This window comes from Pteropus medius, unplaced genomic scaffold, assembly GCF_902729225.1.
Source record: "Pteropus medius unplaced genomic scaffold, Ma_sr-lr_union100, whole genome shotgun sequence".
Lineage (NCBI taxonomy): Eukaryota > Metazoa > Chordata > Mammalia > Chiroptera > Pteropodidae > Pteropus > Pteropus medius.
In genome coordinates, this window is record NW_024342648.1 from 1,069,259 (window position 1) to 1,090,991 (window position 21,733).

A 21,733-nucleotide genomic window follows, 5' to 3' on the forward strand; every position below is an offset into this window, starting at 1 on the left:
GTACATCAAAAATGCCCTGCTTTCACTCAGCCATTTATGTTAGGCACCTACTTAATGCCTGATGCTGTACTAACTGTAGAGGATGTAGAAATAAGCAACAGGCATTTATTCGACAAACATTCATTGATGTTTCTGATATGTGCCAGTCACTATTTGAGAGGTCGAATAAGACACTGTTCTCGCCATCATGGAGCTCCCAGGCTGTTGGAGTAGACAGAGAATATAATCAAAGAATTACAGGACTTAGTGGTAAATAATATGGTTGGGAAAGTCTGGAGTGCTGTAGATACCTAAGGGAGGGACTACCTCAAGCCTAGCATCAAGCTCAGTGTCTAGAAGAAGGTGACACATAAGCCAGGGCCTCCCTGTAACTGAGGAGTGTTGAAACAAGAGAAGCAGCAACTACTGCTGATTATACTTTTTCTTCTCTGGGCATTGTGTTCACAGCCCTTTGGCTGCAAGAATCCTGGGTGTTTGAAAGGATGGTAAAGGAGGAATAATATAACCAATGCATAGTTAAAAGTGTGTTTAATATTAATGCGCCAGACCTTACATCCTACAGGAATTTGCTATAAGGTCAATGACCCTTTAGGTCCTGTCTCTGTTTAAACTTAGTTGGTAACATCAAGCCCAGCAACCCCCGCCACCCCCCCAAGACAACTCTTCAAAATGTAGACAGAAAGACTGTCATTAGAGTCTATGAAAACCAACTCCATGTATTGACTTTGCTCATCTTGGTTCATTTTTATAACTCAACAGGTGAACAAAAATGACATCACGGTGAGCAGTTCTTCATTTTCAGTGAACAGAGGGAAGATTTTAAGAAGCTCATAGAATGAAGACCAGGGCCAAGCCTGGCAAAGAGGGTTGGATGTCCTGGAGAGCTGGGTAAACTCTCATCTGTGGAAAGGGCTCCAAGGTCTCCCACAACTTAGAAAATTGCTAGAAAACTGACTTTTCCAGCCTAAGAGTTCTACAGAGGAGAATATAGGATGACCCCACTGCAGGAAAACCACACCTTAAGTTCTGAGTTTATTATATTGGGTTTTGGGGATCTGGCTGAATTGCAAATCTTTTTTTTTGGACTCTTTTTAATCATGCACCTTGTCACACTAGCAGGGCACACGACCATTGTGCTGATCACCCTCATTGACTCCTGCCTCCAGACCCCCATGTATTTCTTCCTTCGCAATCTGTCCACTATTGAAATTTGCTATATATTGGTCATTGTTCCCAACATGCTGGCCAATTTCCTGTCCAGCAGCCAGCGGATGCCCATCCTAGGCTGTGCCTTGCAAATGCATCTTTTCATTGCCCTCGGAGGAGCGGAGTGTTTCCTCCTTGCTGTGATGGCCTATGACCGTTTCATAGCCATCTGCAATCCCCTGCACTACACACTCATCATCACCAGGGCCCTCTGTCTGCAATTGCTGGCTCTGGCATGCGTCAGTGGCTTCGCACTCTCACTCACCCTTACCACACTAATATTCCTCCTGCCCTTTTGTCGGTCCCATGAGATCAATCATTTCTTCTGTGACATCCCAGCTGTGCTCTTCCTGGCCTGCTCGGACACACGAGCCAATGAGATTGCAGTCTTCCTGGTTTGTCTGCTCATCCTGCTGATTCCTTTCTTGTTGATACTGCTCTCCTATGGATTCATTATTGCTGCCATTCTTAGAATCCACTCAGCAGAGGGCAGGAGCAAAGCCTTCTCTACCTGTGCTGGGCACCTACTAGTCTCTGTTCTGCACTATGGCTGTGCAATATTCATCTACATTCGCCCCAAGTCATGCTACACTCCAGAACAGGACAAAATCGTGTCCTTAATCTATACCAATGTAACTCCCATGCTCTACCCCATGATCTATAGTCTCAGGAACAAGGAAGTCAAGGGTGCCCTCAAGAGACTCCTGGAGAGCCACAGCCAGATGAGGCAGCAGCTCAATGCAAGGTGAAGGGCAAAGTGGGGTCCACTAGGACTAACCTGGCCCTTCGCAAGGTGACAGTTGGTCATCTCACTGCACACCTATGGCTCAATTTCTCCTTCTGAGGGCTGCTTCATGGTTCTGCATGCATTAGAATCTTACCATCCCCCTTTCTGTGGTCAGAGAGATTGGAACAAATCCAAAGGCTTTCCAAAATGCAGAATTTCTGGGAAGTTTTGCTGTCCCTTCGTGGACAATTACATTCAATATCTGGAACACTGTCAGAGACGTGAATGCTGGCAGGAAGAAGGTCATGAGACGACCCAAAGAAAACATAAAGGCAGCCATTTCTCTGGCTAAAGATTACCAGGGATAGAAATACAAGGAGCTCTTAAGTCCAAACTAAGTAATATGAATGGGTGGAAAGGCAGAGCCAGCCCAGAAACCTACATCACTGAAAATGACCTAGCGATCATTTGTAGCACAGCAATGCAAACCAAAGCAGCAGCAACAGCACCGGAAACCTGTAACCTGCTCCATCTCCAACCTGCTCACCATCCTCACTAAGGCATTTCTCATCTGCCCTATGTTGCACCTCTGGGCCAGGCGACTCCTCCTCATCCTTCCATTGGTTAAAGGGCCACTTTCCCCTGGCAGCCTGTGCAGGCTGCCTCTCCTGAAACCTGACTTGCCATGCTTGAGGAGGTGCCTCTCCATGATGGCCCCATGTGCTTATTCATCATCTAGTACTGAAATGATTTGTCCATATCCCTGACTGGCCTGGAGGCTCCTTGAAGGCAAGAATTCTTATTAATCTCTGTCACCCTAGCACCTAGCGGTAATGAAACTACCATGAACTTTAGCATATCTTCAAATCCTAGTTGCTAATAGAAAGAAGACCTTCAATATTCTACTGATCCAAGGCCTCTGTGATTCAGGGACTCATGTCAAATGTAATTATCTCAAGAAAGTATTTACTGACCCCACTTCCACCCCACAGGCTAGGCTGAGTGCCATGGACCCCTGCACTTTCCTTCATCATAGCACTCAGCAGGAAATAATTCTTGAATGGATGAATGAATGAATGAGCACCTCGTGTATACCACGCACTGGGCATAGCACTGGAGATACAGAAAAGCATAAGATGCAGTCTCTGTCCTCAAGAAGCTCATAGATTAACCTGGGAGATTAAGCACCAAAATATCTTTTTTTTTTTCTTAACACAATGGTTACGAGTTATTAATAGGGAGAAGAGATTTGTCTCAACACCAAACCTAGGAACACCCACATTCTGTTAAAAAGGTCAGGAAGCGGGGCCTGGGTCCTTGACAACCCTTCATTGTACAACTAAACCAACACAATGACCATATCCCTCTAGACTTCATGTTCAGTCAACAATACATTTTTTTATAGATCAAGGCCAAAAAGCATCCTAACTGACACATAGAAAAACACCGTGTCAGCTATTTCCAACCTGCCTGTCCTCTTCGATTCGCAGCCCCTCCTACCTCCGTCATCATACCTAGATGACAACTCCATCTTCTATAGCAAAGAGGCCCTCAGAGCCACCAGAGGGGCACTCCTCAGTGGGAGAGGCAGATCTTGGAGAACAAGAGCCATGTGGATCATTTTTCCTAGTGCCCAGCTCTACTTGCTCTTTGGTCAGTGCCAAGGCCATAAAGTCACTGAGAGAAGATGGTGATGACAGAGAAGAATCCACTAGAAGCTCTGCCCAGGAGTTTACAGACCAGTAAATTCCTGGTGATGGTCTAGTCTGCCCAAAGATAGGCTCATGTTGCTATCAAATGGGGCAATACCATTCCATATCTCCTGGGACTGTGGTTAGGATTGTGTGGACAGTGGTGCCTGACCCAGTGCCGGGTGTGCAGGGTGCCAAATCAGTGGCAGCAAGGATTAGCCACAGTTTGATGTTGTACTGGGTCCTTCCGTGTTGCCCTCTCCCACCTCAGACTGCACGTCCTTTTGTGCTCTCAGAGTTGGAAAATGTTGTAGCCTGGAGAAGTGTATGTCGTGAGGGGAGACACCATTTTGAGGTCCTGCAGGAAACTTAGATGGCAACTCCAGGTTGATCAAAGGGAAGGTGTGGTGACTGCTAAGTTAAATCCATGAGGCTACAGAGAGAGAGAGAACGGAGTGAGAGCGAGACAGCGACGAAAACAGTAGCAGCTTATTGCTGACAACAGCCCCTTCCAGCCACACACATGCCTTATGCTTCAAGGCCACGTACCTTTTTATTTGGACAAGCTTAGGTGGGTCCTTCTTTTATCACTTCAAGAAATATTAGCTCCTGATGCTCTCACCCTGAAATCTTCCCCTCCTTTCAAAACAAACTAGTGAAATGTTGACAAATGTTGAAGTTGGGTGAAGGGTAGGTGTGTATTTTTAATACTATTCACTCTCCTTATGTGCAGATGTATAATTTCCATAATAAAGACTTTTAAAAGGCAAAAAGTACTGAGATCTTTTTTGGCCTGAGCAGCAACCTTGCTTAGAATGCCCTCTTCCATCTTTGCCATTTATTTAACCGTCACTCTTCCTTTAAGGCACAGTTCAAATGCCATTTAGTTCACCATTCCTTCCTGATTTCTGCTTTGGTTCAGTTCCCACTTAAGGCAAGTCTAGTGGGAATGTTCTTGACAGGACAAACACACACATATATACACATGCACATACAGCCTTTGGGAGAGGGGCAAAGGCAGGGATTCTCCTTACTCCCAGGCAGTGTGGTAGGGTTCTGGCAGGAAAGGGTGCCTCAGGAGGAGGGAGATCTCCTCTCAGGCAGAGCAAGACAAGGCATGGACCCAGCCCTATGCCAAGGGACTCTGTGAGGGTACGGGGTGAGGGGATTCAGAGGTGAAGTGAAGATAACCCACTACTTTCCCCAGCCTGGGGGTGGGGCATTCCCAGAGGGAAGGGGCCCAATAATCTGTTAACCTAAAATAAAAAGGCCTTTGAAAGTGAGAGGCAAATAAAAATTTATTTGAGATAAATAAGAATAGCTATTTGGGACTCACTGATTTAGGCAGAAGCCCAAATAGTATTCCGAGTAAGAGACAAAGGCAATGGACATTTATGAGAAAGGGAAAGGGAACAATTACATCCAAAGAAGGAAGGCATTGCTGTTGGTGCAGATAACATAACATAGTGATGTTTATGTTAAACAACGTTTTAATTTTAGTCCAGTAGTCATAATATCTGCTTTTATGGTATCTTTGCAAATAGTTATTTGGGACTCAAGGTTGCCCTAGTCCCAGTCCAAGCGTTATTTTGTCCTGTTTTAACATTCCAAAGTTTTGAGTTCCTCTGGCATGATAGCTCAGCTTCATTTTAAAGTGGCTCCATTTACATTATTGTTTACAAATCTGTAAGGTAAGAGATGATGGCAATCTTGCCTAAAGTGGCCTAGGGAGGGTGGCTAGAACAGATTCAGGGGGATTGATTAGATGGGAGGTGAGATGAAAGAGTGGGAGGCTGCAGAAATATCTCTCACCAAGACAGTAAATGAAATAGAAGGAAGCATTTGGGACTGGGGAGAACGTGAGGTCAAGTTGGGGGCTAGTTAGGTTCTAGGTGCCTATGGGACATCCAAGTTCAAGTGGCTATACTAACTTAAAGTTCAGGAATTCAAGAAAGATGGTGAGTATCTGACAACTGGAAAAAAGATCTTTGTTGATTTAACCATTATCTTTCTTGAATTTATAATTTATTTGGATATTAGGCTCTGTCACCTCTTAGTCTTAGCCATTATATATTATGCCTAATGTGTTTTTAAAACTATGTATTACATTCTAAACAAATCTTCTTTGATTCAAAAACGTGAAGGCCTTAACTGATACACGGGCTAGAGTGGGCACTATGGGAAGGAGAGGCTGGGATGTGCTGAGTACCCCCTGAGTATCTAGCTGCGTGCACACATATTTTTTTGTGTTTATGCACATATGCGCATGTATACTTGAGTATTTGGAAAGGGTAGAAGAACAAAATCATTTCTCATATAATATTGATGAAATGCTGATGAAGCAAACTATCAGTTGCGTTCTAGAGGAATGAATTTCCATGTAGAATGAGCATTATGTGTCTAAGTTAGAAAGGATTGCTTTTGGAAAGCAGCTCAAAGTCATGAAAACAGGCAGGGCTGTGCCACACTGGCCCTGCAGTTGTTAGCCTGGGCCCCCAGGCTCGGTGACTTCTGGGGACTTCATCATGTCCTCTTAATTGCAGCAAGAAAGATGCCAATTAGAAGCACTTTCAAAGGAAAGATTGGCCTCCAATGAATAGAACAGTGTAATGAAAACTTCAGCACTGTAGTTCACTTGGGAATTCATTAGAAGTTTTTTTTCTGAACAACAATTACTGAATAACTTTCTTAATTTTTTTCTACTTACAAATATAATCCATGCTCAAAATAGATTCTTGGATTGAAATAGAAAAAATAGAAAAAAAAATATGGCCAGTTCATTCCTATGGTAGCTCTTATGTGCAGAAAAAAATATGGGAAAAGAAAATAAATATCAATTATCTCACTACTAAAGATAACCACAATGCAAACGTTGGTGTATTTCAGGATGAAATGAGCACATTCATGTTTAGTATTTATTTATTTATTTTCCCTTGGTATTTACCAATTTCTTTCTTTTCAAAAAAATTTTAAAATGGTGACATTGGTTAACAAAATCTAGTAAGTTTCAGGTGTACAATTCAACAGTAAGACATATAAATATTGGATTGTGTGTTCACTGCCCATAGTTAGATTTTTTCTGTCACCATGCATTTGACCCCTTTTACCATCTACTTCCCCCTCCCTCTTCCCCTCCACCCTCTGGTAACCACTAGTCTATTGTCCATGTCCATGAGTCTCTGTTTGTTTGTGCTGTTCATTTGTTGCTTTTAGGTTTATATCCCACATATAAGTGATATCATGCGATTTTCAACTTTTTCTGTCTGGCTTGTTTCACTTAGCATGATTATCTTGAGGTCCATCCATGTTTTTGTAAATGACAATATTTCACCTCTTATGGCTGAACAATATTCCATTGTATATATGTACCACAGCTTCTTTAGCCAATCATCTATTGTAGGACACTTCGGTTCCTTCCATGTCCTGGCCACCATGAATAATGCTGCTAATGGACATGGGTTTTCAAGTCTGTGGGGTAGGTATCCAGCTCGGATTGCTGGATCATATGGTAGATCAATTCTTAGTTTTTTGAGGAACCTCCGTACTATTTTCCATAGTGGCTGTACCAATCTGCAGTCCCACCAGCAGTGTATGAGGGTTCCTTTTTCTCTGCATCCTCTTCAACACTTGTTATGACTTGTCCTGTTGATGAAAGCTATTCTAACAGGTGTGAGATGGTACCTCATTATAGTTCTGATTTGCATTTTTTCATAAGTTTGTTGAGCATCGTTTCATATGTTTGTTGGCCATTTGCATGTCTTCTAGGGAAAAGTATTCAGGTTCTCTGCTTATTTTTTGATTAGATCATTTGTTGTTGTTGTTATTGAGTTGTATGAGTTCTTTGTGTATTTTGGATATTAGGCCCTTTTCGGAGGTGTCGCTTGCAAATATATTTTGTCATTTAGATGGTTGTCTCTTTACCTTGTCGATGGTTTCTTTTGCTGGACAGAAGCTTTTTAGTTTAATGTAGTCTTATTCATTTATTTTAGCTTTTACTTCTCTTGCTTTTGATGTCAAATTAATAAAATCTTCTTTAAGTCCAAGGTCCAAGAGTTTAGTTTCTATGTTTTCTTCTATGTGATTTATTGTTTCAGGTCTTATATTCAGGTCCTTAATCCATTTTGAGTTAATTTTGGCGTGTGATGATAGCCAACAGTCTAGTTTCATTCTTTTGCAGGTGGCTTTCCAGTTTTCCCAGCAAAATTTATTGAAGAGACTTCCCTTTCTCCATTGTATGCTTTTGGCTCTTTTGTCGAAAATTATTTGCCCATATAAGCATGGGTTTACTTCTGGACTCTTGATTCTGTTCCACTGGTCTGTATCTGTTTTTCTGCCAATACCATGCTTTTTTGGTTACTGTTGCTTTGTAGTGTAATTTGAAGTCGGGCAGAGTGAGGCCTCCAGCCTCATTCGCTTTTCTCAGGATGGCTTTGGCGATTCGGGGTCTTTTGTGCTTCCATACAAATGTGATGATTTTTTGTTCTATTTCTTTAAAAAATGCCGATGAGATTTTGATGAGGAATGCCTTAAATCTGTATAATGCTTTAGATAATATGGTCATTTTAACTATGTTGATTCTTCCAATCCAAGAACACAAAATATCTTTCCATTTCTTTGTTTCTTCTTCACTTTCTTTTAATAGGGTCTAATAGTTTTCTTCATATAGGTCCTTCACATGTTTCATTAGATTTATTCCTAGGTATTTTATTCTTTTTGTTGCAATTGTGAAAGGAATTATTTTTTCCACTTTTTTTCTGACAATTCATTATTAGGGTATAGGAATGCTATGGATTTTTTGACTCTCCTAAATTATTTATTAGGAAAGAATTTTACAAACATATTAGCGGTAACAAAGTAGCCGAAGAGTATTGCACCTTCTCCAAGCTGCACAGCGAGAACCATCAATAGTATGGTGGAACTTGTGGTCCTTTCCAAGGCCAAGGCTCTTGCGGCCTACATATGTTGGCCCTTGCATCTCCCTGTGCTTGTGGACTGTTTGATGATCCACTGGGTGTCAGGATTCCATGCGATAGCTTTATGAAATGGATCAATGAGGATAACTTCAAAGAATTTGAATGTGGAATCTTCACCAACCGAGTAAGAATTCAGGACTCTCAAAGCCCCACAGTAGTGTCCAGCTTGCTCCTTGGCAATAGACTGGAGACAAGACTTCGAGCAAACTTTAGCTGGTTAACACCATGATGGACAGTCTTGCTGTAGGTCGCACCCTTAGGAACTGGACGTTTACGGCCACTATGGCGCACACGAATCCGATATATGACATTATCTTGCTTGGCCTTGTATCCCAGCCTGCGCATTTTATTGGGGCGGATGGGGCGGGGGGCCTGAGAGGTACAGAGAGCTGGCAGTACAGCCAGCAGCGCACCCTGAGAAGAAAGTGCTTAACATCGGACTGCTTCTTCCTCCATAGCTCCTGGATGTACTTGTAAGCATCCATCTGGGCTTACCTGATGGCTGCGACCAGACAGAGAGGCTCTATGGAATTTTGAACATTGATTTTGTATCCAGAAACTTTACCGTATTTGTTTGTTGTTTCTAGTAGTGTTCTTGTGGAGTCTTTAGGGTTTTCTATACAGAGAATCATGTCATCCACAAATAGTGACACTTTGACTTCTTCGTTTCTTATTTGGTTGCCTTTTATATCTTTCTCTTGTCTGATTGCACTCACTAGGACTTCCAATGTTATATTGAATAACAGTGGCGATAGTGGACAGCCTTTTCTCGTTCCTGCTCCTAGAGGGAAGGTTTTTAGTTTTTCACCATTAAGTATGTTAGCTGAGGGTCTGTTAAGATGGCTTTTATCATGTTAAGGTACTTTCCTTCTATACCAATTTTGTTAAGTGTTTTGATCGTAAATCGGTGCTGTATCTTGTTGAAGGCTTTTTCTGCATCTATTGATATGATCATATGATTCTTGTTTTTTAACTTGTTTATATAGTGTATCCATTAATCAATTTGCATATGTTGAACCATCTCTGTGCCTCTGGGATGAAGCCCACTTGGTTGTGGTGTATAATCTTTTTAATATGTTGCTGTATTCAGTTCTCTAGTATCTTATTTAGAAATTTTGCATTTGAGTTCATGAGAGATATTGGTCTGTAGTTTTCTTTTTTGTGTTATCTTTACCAGGTTTTGGTATCAGGGTAATACTGGTCTCATAAAATGAGTTGGGAAGTATTGCCTCCTCTTCGATTTTTTGGAAGAGTTTGAGGAGAATAGGTATTAAACCTTCTTTGAATGTTTGGTAGAATTCACTAGTGAAGCCATCTGGTCCTGGACTTTGACTTTTTCATAAGTTTTTGATGATTGTTTCAATTTCTATATGGCTGATCGGTCTATTTAGATTTTCCAGTTATTTTTGAGTCAATTTAGGAAGGTCGTATCTTCCTAAGTACTTGTCCACTTCTTATAGGTTATTAAATTTAGTGTTATATACTTTTTCATGGTATTCTTGTATGATCCTTTGTATTTCTGCAGTATCTGTTGTAATTTCTCCTCTTTCAGCCCCGATTTTGTTTATTTGTGTACTTTCTCTTTCTCTCTCTCTCTTTTTTTTTTAGCAAGTCTAACCAGGGGTTTGTCAATTTTATTAAATGTCTCAAAGAACTAGCTCTTTGTTGCATTTATTTTTTGTATTTTTTTTCAATTTCATTTAATTCTGCTCTAATTTTGATTATTTCTTTCCTTCTGCTGATTTTAGGCTTTATTTGTTCTTCCTTTTCTAGTTTTTTTAAGATGAAATGTTAGGTTGTTTATTGGGACTCATCCTTGTTTTTGGAAATAGCCCTGTTATTATATGAACTTTCCTCTTATTACCGCTTTTGCCATGTCCCAAAAGTTTTAATATGTTGTATTATCATTATCATTCATTTCTACGTGTCTCTTGATCTCTCTTTTTATTTCTTCCCTGACTCATTTATTCTTCAGTAGCATGTTGTTTAATCTCCATGTATTTGTGGTTCTTCCCACTTTCTTTTTACATTTGAACTCCAGCTCAAAGCGTTATGATCAGAGAATATGGATGGTATAATTTCAACCCTCTTATATCTGTTGAGACTATTTCTGTGTCCCAATATGTGGTCGATTCTTGAGAATTTTCCATGTGCACTAGTGAGGAATATATAAGCAGCTGTTTTGAGATGGAAGGCTCTGTAAAGGTCAATTATGTCCAGTTGGTCTAATATGTCATTTAAGGATGTTATTTCCTTATTGATTTTCTGTTTGGATGATCTGTCCATATCCGACAATGGGGTATTTAGGTCCCCTACTATGGTAGTGTTTTGATCTGTTTCTCCCTTTAGTTCTGTTAGTAATTGCTTTATATATTTCAGGGCTCCCCGATTGGGAGCATAGATATTAATAAGTGCTATGTCTTCCTGGTGCATGATTCCCTTTATCATTATGATGTGTCCCTCAGTATCTTTCTTTATCTTTTTGATTTTGAAGTCTATTTCATATGATATTAGTACCGCTACTCCCGCTTTTCTCTGAATGCCATTTGCTTGAAATATCATTTTCCATCATTTCACTTTATGTGAGTCTATATTTGTCTTTGAAACTGAGATGTGTCTCCTGGAGGCAACATATAGTTGTTTTTTTGTTTTTGTTTTGTTTTGTTTTGTTTTGATCCGATCTGCAACTCTGTGCCTTTGTATTGGTGAGTTCAGTCTATTTACAGTTAGGGTGATTATTGGAATATGAAGTTTTCCTATAGCCATTTTCTCTTTTGCTTTCTGGTAGCTCGGTGTTTCCATTGCTTCCTTGTCCTTGTGTGTCTGTTTTATTTATTTTGGTTGGATTTTATGGATTTCTCCTCTGGTCCTTCTTGTTTTATGTTATATACTTCAGTTCTGAATCTCTGCCATGTGGTTACCATTACAAATATGTAGAGGATCATTTTATATATATACACACACACACACATTATATATATATTAGTCCATTTTCTTCTGCATGTGCCTTATTTCCATTCCCCTTTGCAAATTTGGATCTTTGAATCCTCCCCTTTTCTGTTATTGTTGTTTCAATTTGTCCCTGTGTGTGCTGAATGTTCATTACTATCCTGCAATAGCAAATCTCTTATTATTATTTAAGCTTATAATGTCCTGTTCTTAGTAAGACTTGCACTCGTCTGCTTCTATCTGTCTGCTAGTCATCTTTCTCATAGCTATATATTTTTTGTCATTTTGTTTTACGTGAGCTGAATCCTTTCAGTACTTCCTGTAATGTAGGCCTCGTACTGGAGAATTCTCTCAATTTTTGTATATCTGGAAAGGTCTTTATTTCTCCTTCATATCTAAAGGAGAGCTTTGCTGGATACGTTATTCTTGGCTGGTAGTTCCTTTCATTTCATAGTTTGAATATTTGATTCCACTCCTTTTTCGCTTGTAAAATGTGTGCTGAGAAATCCGATGATAATCTAATGGGTTTTCCTTTATAGATTACCATCTTCTTTTCCCTGGCTGCCCTGGGAATTCTTTCTCTGACATTGATTTTTGATGCTTTTAATACAATGTGTCTTGGAGAAGGTTTTTGGGTTGAGATAATGGGATATTCTGCTGACTTCTTGAATTCTAAGCTCCAGTTCATTCCTGTGGTAGCTCTTATGATCAGATCCCTTGCTCAGATGTGCTGGTGTGCAGGTTGAGTATTTTTTGTTGGGTTTTAGATGTTTAGCTTATTGTTTTAAGGAGAGGGACGTCTCTCACTCCGCCATGTTTCTGATGTCACTCTCCATGTTTCGTATTTAAAACAGTGACTGGAACATGGTAATCACTCAATCAATGTTATTGGTTATTATTATTCCATTATTAGTAGGTTTAGAAAAGTCTTTCCATATCCAAAAATCAAATGAAGTTTATCTAAATTTTCTTCCTGTATTTTCATTTTGGTTTTATAGTGTGTATAATACACCAATGCCTTCTCATTATAAACAATTCATATGATATACAAATATGTAGCATAAATATGGATGTATTCCTTCACAAACTTTCCTCCCATGTTTCGCTGAGATATGTAACAACAGCTTAGTACTTCAATGTTCATTTGTCCGTTCCTATTTCATTCATTCAACAGTCACTTACACCTCAGAATTATCCCACCAAATCATAAGTGAATGAGGCATTTATCCCGTGACTCCTGGCTGCATCAGCAGAGAGCTGTGTCTAGGGCTGCAAACTCCTCTGCACTCCCAGTCCCACCCTGTGCACAGGCTGGGTGGAAGCAGGAAAGGAGGATGTGCAGGGAGCTGGAGGGGAGTGCTGGCACTGGGTACAGAGGTGTCCATCACAGCAGCCCGAAGTCAGAGGGCATGAGGGGATGCAGGGGCCCTGAGGCTCAGCAGGAATAAGCAGCCTGCAGTTGATGGTGAGCAGGAAGCGATTTTAGAGATATGTAGAAAACACAGGAAGGAGCTCATTAGGAGGTCAAAACAGAGCTCTTCACTTGTCACCCTGCCCAGGTTATTTTTCCCTTGATGGCTGGCCCTATGTCAGTAAGACCCAGTTATGCCAAAGCTGGAGGTCCTCCTTGACAACACACTTCTTCATCCTGCACATCCAGTCCTTCCTGACCCACTAACAACTCTTTCCTGTGTTTTCTTTTGAGCCCCTTCACCCACCTGCCCTGCTTGGTGTGTTCCTCTTTCCCATACTGTTATCCTTTCTCCCCAAGTATGTCAGCTCCGTGGGGAAAAGGCTTTCTGCTGGTTTCCTTCCCTGCTCTGTTATTCCCAGTTTCTGGACATATGCAGGGCGCGGAGCCTCTCATAAAAAATACTTGCCCAAGGAAGCAGCTCGAGGTGAGGAGGGCTCCCCTGAAACCTCCAGTTCTGTACTCTTCCCCTAACCCCAGTCAAGCAGAGGTGAAGCAGGAGCCAGCTTTGGAAAATGACATGTTTTTATTGCTATGTTTGCAGTGGCTTTTAGCACAGTAAGAATGTCCCCATTGCTCCCACCCCCTCGCCCAGCCCCACCCCTCCAGCTGATGTCAGGGTGTGGGAAAGGCTTTCTAGGTCCACTCTGCAGCTGTCTTGGGATTGGATGTGACACCAAGGGGGGTTAAGGGAAGCTGCTACACAGAAGACTTGAGACGTGGACAGCGCATCAGCCTTAAGCTCGCAGGTGGGAGCCAAGCTGGATCCCTTCCCTGGCTGGTGCCCCCCCTCAGACCCCTCAAGGGGTAGGGTGTGGGCAAGCCTGAGCATGCCAGGTGAGCAGCTCCAGATCCCTGGGACGGAACACTGCATCTACTCATCTGAACGACTTGCAGGCAAATGGGCAGTGTGGGGATAGAGGCCACACAGCCTTGCCTGCCTCCAGCTGTAACTTTCTGGTTAACTTGACCCCTTACCAAACACAGAGGTGGACCAGCACCAGGCACGCCAGCAGACACAGGGTCACCTACCAGTTGAGGGCTCCTGGCACCTTCAGCTCCCTAGAGAGCTACAAGACTTTGATACTGAGATAGGGGGAGCCGATCAGGGCTTTGTCAGCAAAAGTCAAAGTGACTGGGAGCTGTCACAGGTGTGGCGCTCCCTTTACTACAGCCCTTGTTCCATCTGGTCCCACCAGAGCACCTGAGTTGAGCCCCAGCCCGAGCCTGCCACCTGGAGGCATTGCAGTCTGTGTGCCTAAAGCCCAGGAGACCTTGGGGGGATGCGGTGGCTGGCAGGCACCACATAGCAACAGTGCCTGGATTGAGAAATGGTGATGAAGGAGCAAAGTTCAACCATCCCAGTTCCCCCAGGGAGAGGGCTGGAGGGTCCCCGGGTTCAGGCAGGGCCCAAGTGTAACTCCTGGTGGGAACCACCTCAGGGATGGTCCCCAATCAACTATGCAGGCTCGCAGGCTCAGGCCATGTGTGGCACCCAGAGACAGGGACATGAAGGGCCTGGCCCCATAGTGCCAGACTCATTCCCAGAGCTCAATGACAGGGGACTAGAGGTCAGCAAGCTTGTCACATGTGAGGGAGACCATCCTGGTACTGACACAGGCCCTTAGGTTAACCTGTATGTGTGGTGCGGAGCAAACTTGGTAGGAAACTGACACATTCCCAGGGCCTAAGCCCAAACAAGGAGGGGGGGGCATGCCATTAGCGCAGGCGCACTGGGGAAGGGCGGAGCTTCGTGGGGCGTCCTCATTGGCTAAGCCGTCCGCGGGCTCTTTGGGCCGGCTTGGCGGGAACCGGTCAACTCCATTTGCACTCGAATAGCCGAGCTTAGCGCATGCGCCCCAGAGATCCCTAGCGGCGGTGTGCGTGAACCTGTAGAACGTCCACACGGGGTCTCCATTCCTTTCGGCGGGGAGCCGAAAGGGCCGTCGCAGTCAAGATGGCCTCTGAGGCGAGCAGGGAAATCGCAGCAGCTATACAGGCCGCAGAAGAAGAGGTAGGGGGTGTGGCTGGTGCGGGGGATGTCCTCGAAGGCGCAGAAGACCAGGGTGGCCCTGGTGGGCCCGACTGCCAGATTGAGCCTGGCAACCCTCAGGGCCAGGATTGCCCTGGTGGCCCCAGCAGCCACTGCGCCTCTGGCAGTCCTGATGGCCAGGGTGGCGCCGGTGCCCATGACCATCCCGGAAGCCCTGGTGTCGCAGACAACCAGGGTGACCCTGGTGCCCATGACAACCAGGACGGAGCTGGTGCCCATGACCATCCCGGAGGCCCTGCTGTCCCAGACGACCGGGGTGACCCTGGTGCGTATGACGACGACAGTGATTCTGGTACCGACGATCATCCGGGAGGCCCCGATGCCCGATACGAGCAAGCTGGCCACCGTGGCTTGGGTGGCCCTGGAGTCGAGGAAGGGGTGGGATCAGCAGCCGTAGGGGCTCCCAATGTGGCGCAAGCAGCCCGTGCTTCTGGGCCAGGTGGAGACGCACCACGAGAGGCTGTAGGAATAGGAGAGCAACCCATCGTCTTGTATCCTTTCCAAAGAGGCCCCGAGGCCTGGTGCCCAAGGGATGGGTCAGGGCCATCCCACAGGGCGGACCATGACTTTAGGAGACAGGGCACAGGACAGCCCGGGACGGGTGTGGGGTAGGGGGACAAAAATGGGAGCCGTGAGGCGAACCTGGGGTAGCGTGGTGGCAGGGGCAGTGAGAGACGAGAGGAGGCTGGAGGATGGGCAGGCAGGCCCCACAGAGTGGGGGAGGTGGGACAGAATGAGCTGAGGGAAGAGGGAGGCAGGCCAAGGTGGGCTGAGCTGGCAGGACTGGGTGCATGTGAGGCAAGGTGGGGGTAGACACCCCGAGGGGAAGCCTGGGGTGCAGGCCAGCCTCTGAGGTGTGAGCAAGCGTGAGGCACTGCTCAGTTCAGCCGCTGATGGATGGCGCCTTAACCGCGACACTCACAGCACCATCGCTGTGCCGTTCGGGTCTCACCTGGAAGCAGAGATGGCCCGCCTGGCCATGGACATAGAGAACGAAGACAACCAGCAGGCCGTTCAAAAGGAGTTCAGAGTGCAGGGCAACATCCTGGCTGTGTAAGTTCTGGAATGGGCCAACACAGGGGTAGTGGCCAGTGCTCGGGGCCTAAGAGCCAGTCTTAGCCGGAGAGGGGGCTCTGTAAAGGATAGCAGGAAACACTCAAGTGTCAGGTCTCAGGAGGGGTGTGGGGGTGTGGTGTGCTGGGGGTGAGAGGGAGTCACCCCCTCTAACTTGACTTTTACCCCTCACTTTCAGCAGGTGGATTGCTGAAGACCCCGGCCCCCTCCAAGATTCCGTCATCTCCTTCTTCCAAAGGCTTTTTCTGGTGATTCGAAACATTCAGCACAGCAGACCCCGCTTTCCCCTGAGACTCGGAAGGGGTGCTGGGCCTTAATCCTGCGACCCCCCAGCAGGGCACTGCACAGGGAGTTGCTTTCTGGAGCAGTGCCACTCTCTCCCTGGGGCCTCATCGTTTGCCCATCTTGTTGTTGGCTTCTCCAGCCCCACTCGTTTGTTTCCCTGTTGCTTCAGGAATGGGGTGATTAAATGCTTGTTAAGTGCCCCAAACAAAACCGTGCTCTAGTATTCTGGGTCTGTTTTTCAGCCTGCACTGCACCTGCATATCTCCTTGCCTTTGTCCTCGGCTTGGAGGGGAGGGGAGGTGCTGGGGATTCAGAGAGTGGTACAAAGTAATTGAAAACAACTAGGAAAAGCAAGACATGAAAATCAGTTGAGTCCAGACATTTTGCATTAAGCACAGTCAACATTTTGGAATATCTTTACTGTTTTAAACTTGTACTTATGCGTTAAATGTGTAACGATAAGGGAAATGTATAGGGTTATTACTCAGATATTTTTCGCAAGCTTAGCATTAATTTCTCCTGAAAGTCTTTGGTGGAACATATGGATGTGACCTCTTTCTAAAAGTGCTTCAAGAATATGTCAGCGAATAATATAATTCTTGAACGTTTATATTATTTCCCTTTCCTTAAATTTTTGTGGCTAATTTTTTAATGGAATCCTTGTATTGAAGACTTTCCATGAGTGCTTCTTCAGGAAAGATAGATTCCTAGGGTAGAGAAGTTGACCTGCCTGTTTACTTGCGATTTCTTTTAAGACTCTTGATCACAATTGCTCTTCAGAAAATGTGCCTCTCACCAGATTTATGGTTTCCCAAAATCCTGTCGCCGTTGGGGTGTTTTCTGAACACGAAAGAGCTTAGTTTGCAAGAGAGACGACATAAAACCCAGGGACAGTAGAATAGGAATTTGAGGGCTGACTGGACTTGCTTCAGGTCAGAGAAAAAGACAGCTGGGACACCGGGCGTAGTCTCTGGGATTGGGGGAGCTAGCTCTCTCTGACATAGCTTTTCCCCTGCAACTTGGATGTCGTGGACTAGAAAGGAACTGGGAGGGAGGGCGAGGATGTAAATCCCAGTTCAAGGGAGAGGCAGCTGCTGCCTTGGTCTCTGCCCCTCACGAGGGAAGGTTGCTGGGCCTGGATGTAGAAGGTGGGAGGCATCTGCAGCCATGGGGTGGGGATCAAGCAGCCTGAACTGAGGTTCCTGTCCCACCCCTCAGACCCAGGCCCGGGCCCAGGCCCAGACGCTGGCCCAGGCACCTCCCCATGGCATCAGGGGATCCTGGCACAGACCAGAGGCTCCCCCGGGAATGCAATTTGTGAGCCCTGCCATCACTCCCAGCCCTGCCCGCTTGCAGCTTTACCTTCCCTGTTGCCTTGACCCCCTTGCAGACACAAAAGTGGACCAGCACTTAGCAGTCCAGCAGCTAGTAGGGTCACGGCCCAGGCTAAAACCCTTGGCACCTCCAGTCCCGCCCATCACCCACTCCCGAGTGCTGGATGACTGTTCTAGGTAAGGCAGAGCCCATGAGAGCTGTGCTAGCAGTGGGGCAAGCGACTGGGACCTGTCCACAGGGTGGTGCTCCCCGCGGTGCAGCCCTCGAGCCCGGCTGGTCCATCGTGAGCACTTGAACTGATCTGGGCCTAAGCCTGCCTCCTGGAGACATCACAGTGTGTGCGCCTGGAGCCCAGGAGCCCCTGGGTGGAGGCAGCGGGACTGCCGGCTACCCCACTCCTGGGGCAGGTAGGCACCACAGAACGACAGTGCCTGGAGTGAAAAATGGCACTGGAGGAGCGAAGCCCATCCATCTGCGCTCCCACAGGGACTGGGCTGGAGGGTCCCTGGGGTCAGGCAGGGCACAAGTGTGACTCCTGCTGGGAGCTACCCCAGTGATGGACCCCGCTCAACTAAGCAGGCTTGTAGGCTCGGCTCTGTGTGGCGCCCAGAGATAGGAACGTGAAGGGCCTGGCCCTGTTGCCCTGGACTCTTTCCCAGAGAACGATGAAAGGGGACCTGAGGTCACACGTGAGGGGACCGTCCTGGCACTGGCACAGGGTCTTAGGTTCACCATCTAGCGTGGGGCCGGGCAGGCTTGGTGGGAAACTGTCACGTGCCCAGGGCCTCAGCACAAGCGGGAAGGAAGCCATTCCATTGGCATAGGCACACTGGGGGGCGGAGCTTTGTGTGGGCGTTCTCATTGGCTAAGCCATCCCTGGGCTCTCTGGGCCAGCTTGGCGGGAACTGGTGTCAAGCCGTCGTTCTTGCGCAGGCGCACTGTATCCCTGTCGGCAGTCGCCTGAAAGAGTGGAACGTCTTGAGGGGCCTCAGTACCTCAGCCGTGGGCTGAGCGGGCCGTCGCAGTCAAGATGGCCTCTGAAGGGATGAGAGAAGTCGCAGCTGCCATACAGGCTGTAGAAGAAGAGGAAGAGGGTGTGCCTAGTGCGGGAGGTGGCCTCGGCAGCCTTGAAGACCAGGGTGGCCCTGGAGATCCAAATGGCCATGGTCTTCTTAGCATTCTGGAAGAACAAAGTGGTTCTGGCGGCCCTAGTGGCCCAGGTAGCCCTGACGACCAGGGTGGCCCTGATACTCCTAATGGCGAGGAGAGCCCTGATGCCCCTGACGACCAGGGCGGCCTTGCTGCCCCTGACGACCAGGTCGGCCCTGTTGCCTCTGACAACCAGGGTGGCGCCTGTGCCTATGACCATCATGGAGGCCCTGATGCCCGATATGAGCAGGGTGGCCACCGTGGCCTGGGTGGCCCTGGAATCGAAAGGATGGGATTAGTAGCCGTAGGGGCTCCCCATGTGGCACGGGCAGTGCGTGCTTCCGGGCCGGGTGGAGATGCAGCTCCGGAGGCTGAAGAATCAAGAGACATACTCATCATCTTGTATCCTTTTCAACGAGCCCCTGAGGCCCAGTGGCCAACGGATTGGTCAGGGATAACCCACAGGACAACCCGGGGCGGGGTAGGGTAGGGGGACAAAAACGGGAGCCGGGAGGCGAAGTCGAGGTAGCCTGGTGGCAGGGGCAGTGGGAGAGGAGAGGAGGGTGGAGGATGGGCAGGCGGGCCCCACAGAGTGTGGGCGGTGGGACAGGATGAGCTGAGGGAGGAGGGAGGCAGGCCAAGGTGGCCTGAGCTGGCAGGACTGGGTGCGTGTGTGGCAAGGTGGGGGTGGACACCCCGAGGGGAAGCCTGAGGTGCAGGCCAGCCTCTGAGGTGTGAGCCAGCCTGAGGCACTGGCCATTTCAGCCGCTCATGGATGGCGCCTTAACCGCAACTCCCTCAGCATGATCAATGTGCCTTTCCGGTCCCACCTGGAGGCAGAGATAGTCCGCTTGGCCATGGACATAGAGAACCCACCTCATCAGCACGCCGTTCAAATTGAGTTCAGAGTGCAAGACAGGATCCTGGCTGTGTCAGTTCTGGAATGGGCCAACATGGGGGTGGCGGCCAGTGCTCAGGGCCTAAGAGCCAGTCTTAGCTTGGGGGGGGTTCTGTAACGAATGACAGGAGGTTACACTCAAGTGTCAGGTCTCAGGATGGGTGCGGTGTGTGCTGGGGGTGAGCAGGAGTCACCTCTAACTTAGCTTTTACCTCACTTTCAGCAGAAGGTGGACTTCTGAAGACCCTGGTCTCCTTCAAGATGCTGTCAACTCCTTTTTCCATCGGCTCTACGTGGTGATGGGAAACATCCAGCACATCAGACACCTTTTTCCCTGAGATTCAGAAGGGGGGCTGGGATTTAATCCTATGACCACCCTCCCAATGCCCAAGAAATCAATTTCTGGAGCAGTGCCACTCTCTCCCTGGGGCCTCATTGTTTGCCTATATTGTTGTTTGCTTCTCCAGGCCCACTTGTTTGTTTCCCTGTTGCTTCAAGAATGGGATGATTAAATACTTGTTAAGTGCAGCAAATGAAACTGAGCTAGGATTCTGTGTCTTCCTTTCAGCCACTGCGCCTGCCCATGTATTTCCTTGTCTTTGTCCTCAGCTTTGGAGGGCAGAGGGGGTGCTTGGGATTCAGAGAGTGGTACAAAGTAATTGAAGACAACTAGGAAATGCAAGAAAATGAAAATTAGCTGTGTTCTGACATTCAGCATTAAATGTATAATGATAAGAGAAATGTATAAGGTTATTAGAGTATTTTTCGCAAGCTTAGTATTAATTTATCCCAAAAATATTTCACTGAACATATGAACATGACATCTTTCTAATAGTGCTTCAAAAACTATGTCAGTGAACAATGTAATTCTTTGAATGTTTATATTATTTCCTTTTCTTAAATTATTCTGGATAATTTTTCATTGGAATCCTTGTATTGAAGACTTTCCATGAGTGCTTCTTCCCGTAAGATAGATTCCAGAGGGTAGAGATGTTGACCTGTGTGTTTACTTGCTATTCCTTTTTTAAAACTTTTGATCCCAATTGTTCTTCAGAAAACATGCCTCTCACAAGATTTCTGTTTTCCCAAAATCTTTGTCACCATTGGGTTGGTTTCCAAACAGGAAAAACCTTAGTTTGAGAGAGAGACGAGGTAAAACCCAGGGACAGTAGAATAGGAATTTGGGGTTGACTGGACTTGCTTCAGGTCAGGGAGAAAAAGGGCTGGAACACTTGTTGAAGGTTTTGGGATATGGGGAGTTAGCTCCTTCTGATACAGCTTTTATCCTATAATCTTGCTAAACTCACTAATTAGTTCTAGTCACTCGTAGATTCTCCGGATTTCCTACAGAGATAATCGTGTCTGCAGATTAAGTTTTTCTTCTTCCCTTTCACTTGGGATGCCTCTTTTTGATTGATTTATTTCCTCCTACGGGTTGAATTTGTCTGATTTTTGGCATCCTTTTGTTGTTGTTGTTGTTGTTGTTGTTTTAAACTGTATATTTTTCCTTGTGTGCTAAATATTTTGCAATCCTTAATCTATTTCCGAACATTTTTTAATCGAATATTGTTACTTAGAAACTGTTTGATCCTTTTGAATCTTTTCAGATTTGCTATGTGTGAGCAGAGCAGCTTCTAATATAGGTCTAATTATTTTCCACACTCCTGAGACAAGCGCCCTCTGAGTATTGTATATGATGCCACACCTGGAGTGATCAGTATTCTCCTAAATCCTCAAAGAAGACCCTCTGGGATCTCTAGGATCCTCTCTTCCTGCGGCTCTTGATCTGAAGTACACTCACTGGGCTTTAGGGTCCTATCTCTCTCTGGTTCTTCCTTCCTCACCTAGCAAAGCCCAGAATAAGCCTACTGCCTTGTCCCATGGATGGACTGCTGAAGCTGCTGGCAGCCTGAACACCTAGG

At 46.1% G+C, this 21,733-nt stretch overlaps 1 protein-coding gene and 1 pseudogene across 1 annotated transcript; one reads left to right on the top strand and one right to left on the bottom strand.

Moving 5' to 3' along the window:
* The first annotated feature begins 992 nt into the window (after nt 1-992).
* On the top strand, nt 993-1,955 carry LOC120605938 (olfactory receptor 10V1-like). The gene has a single exon (XM_039867037.1). It carries the CDS (start codon nt 993-995, stop codon nt 1,953-1,955), a length of 963 nt encoding a protein of 320 aa, XP_039722971.1.
* A 6,509-nt stretch (nt 1,956-8,464) lies between these two features.
* On the bottom strand, nt 8,465-9,098 carry LOC120605874 (60S ribosomal protein L15-like; annotated as a pseudogene).
* Between the last annotated feature and the right edge of the window lie 12,635 nt (nt 9,099-21,733).

What these genes read in the sequence shown, in the direction of transcription:
- LOC120605938 (XM_039867037.1), top strand. Translation starts at nt 993, where the DNA reads ATGACCCCACTGCAGGAAAACCACACCTTAAGTTCTGAGTTTATTATA.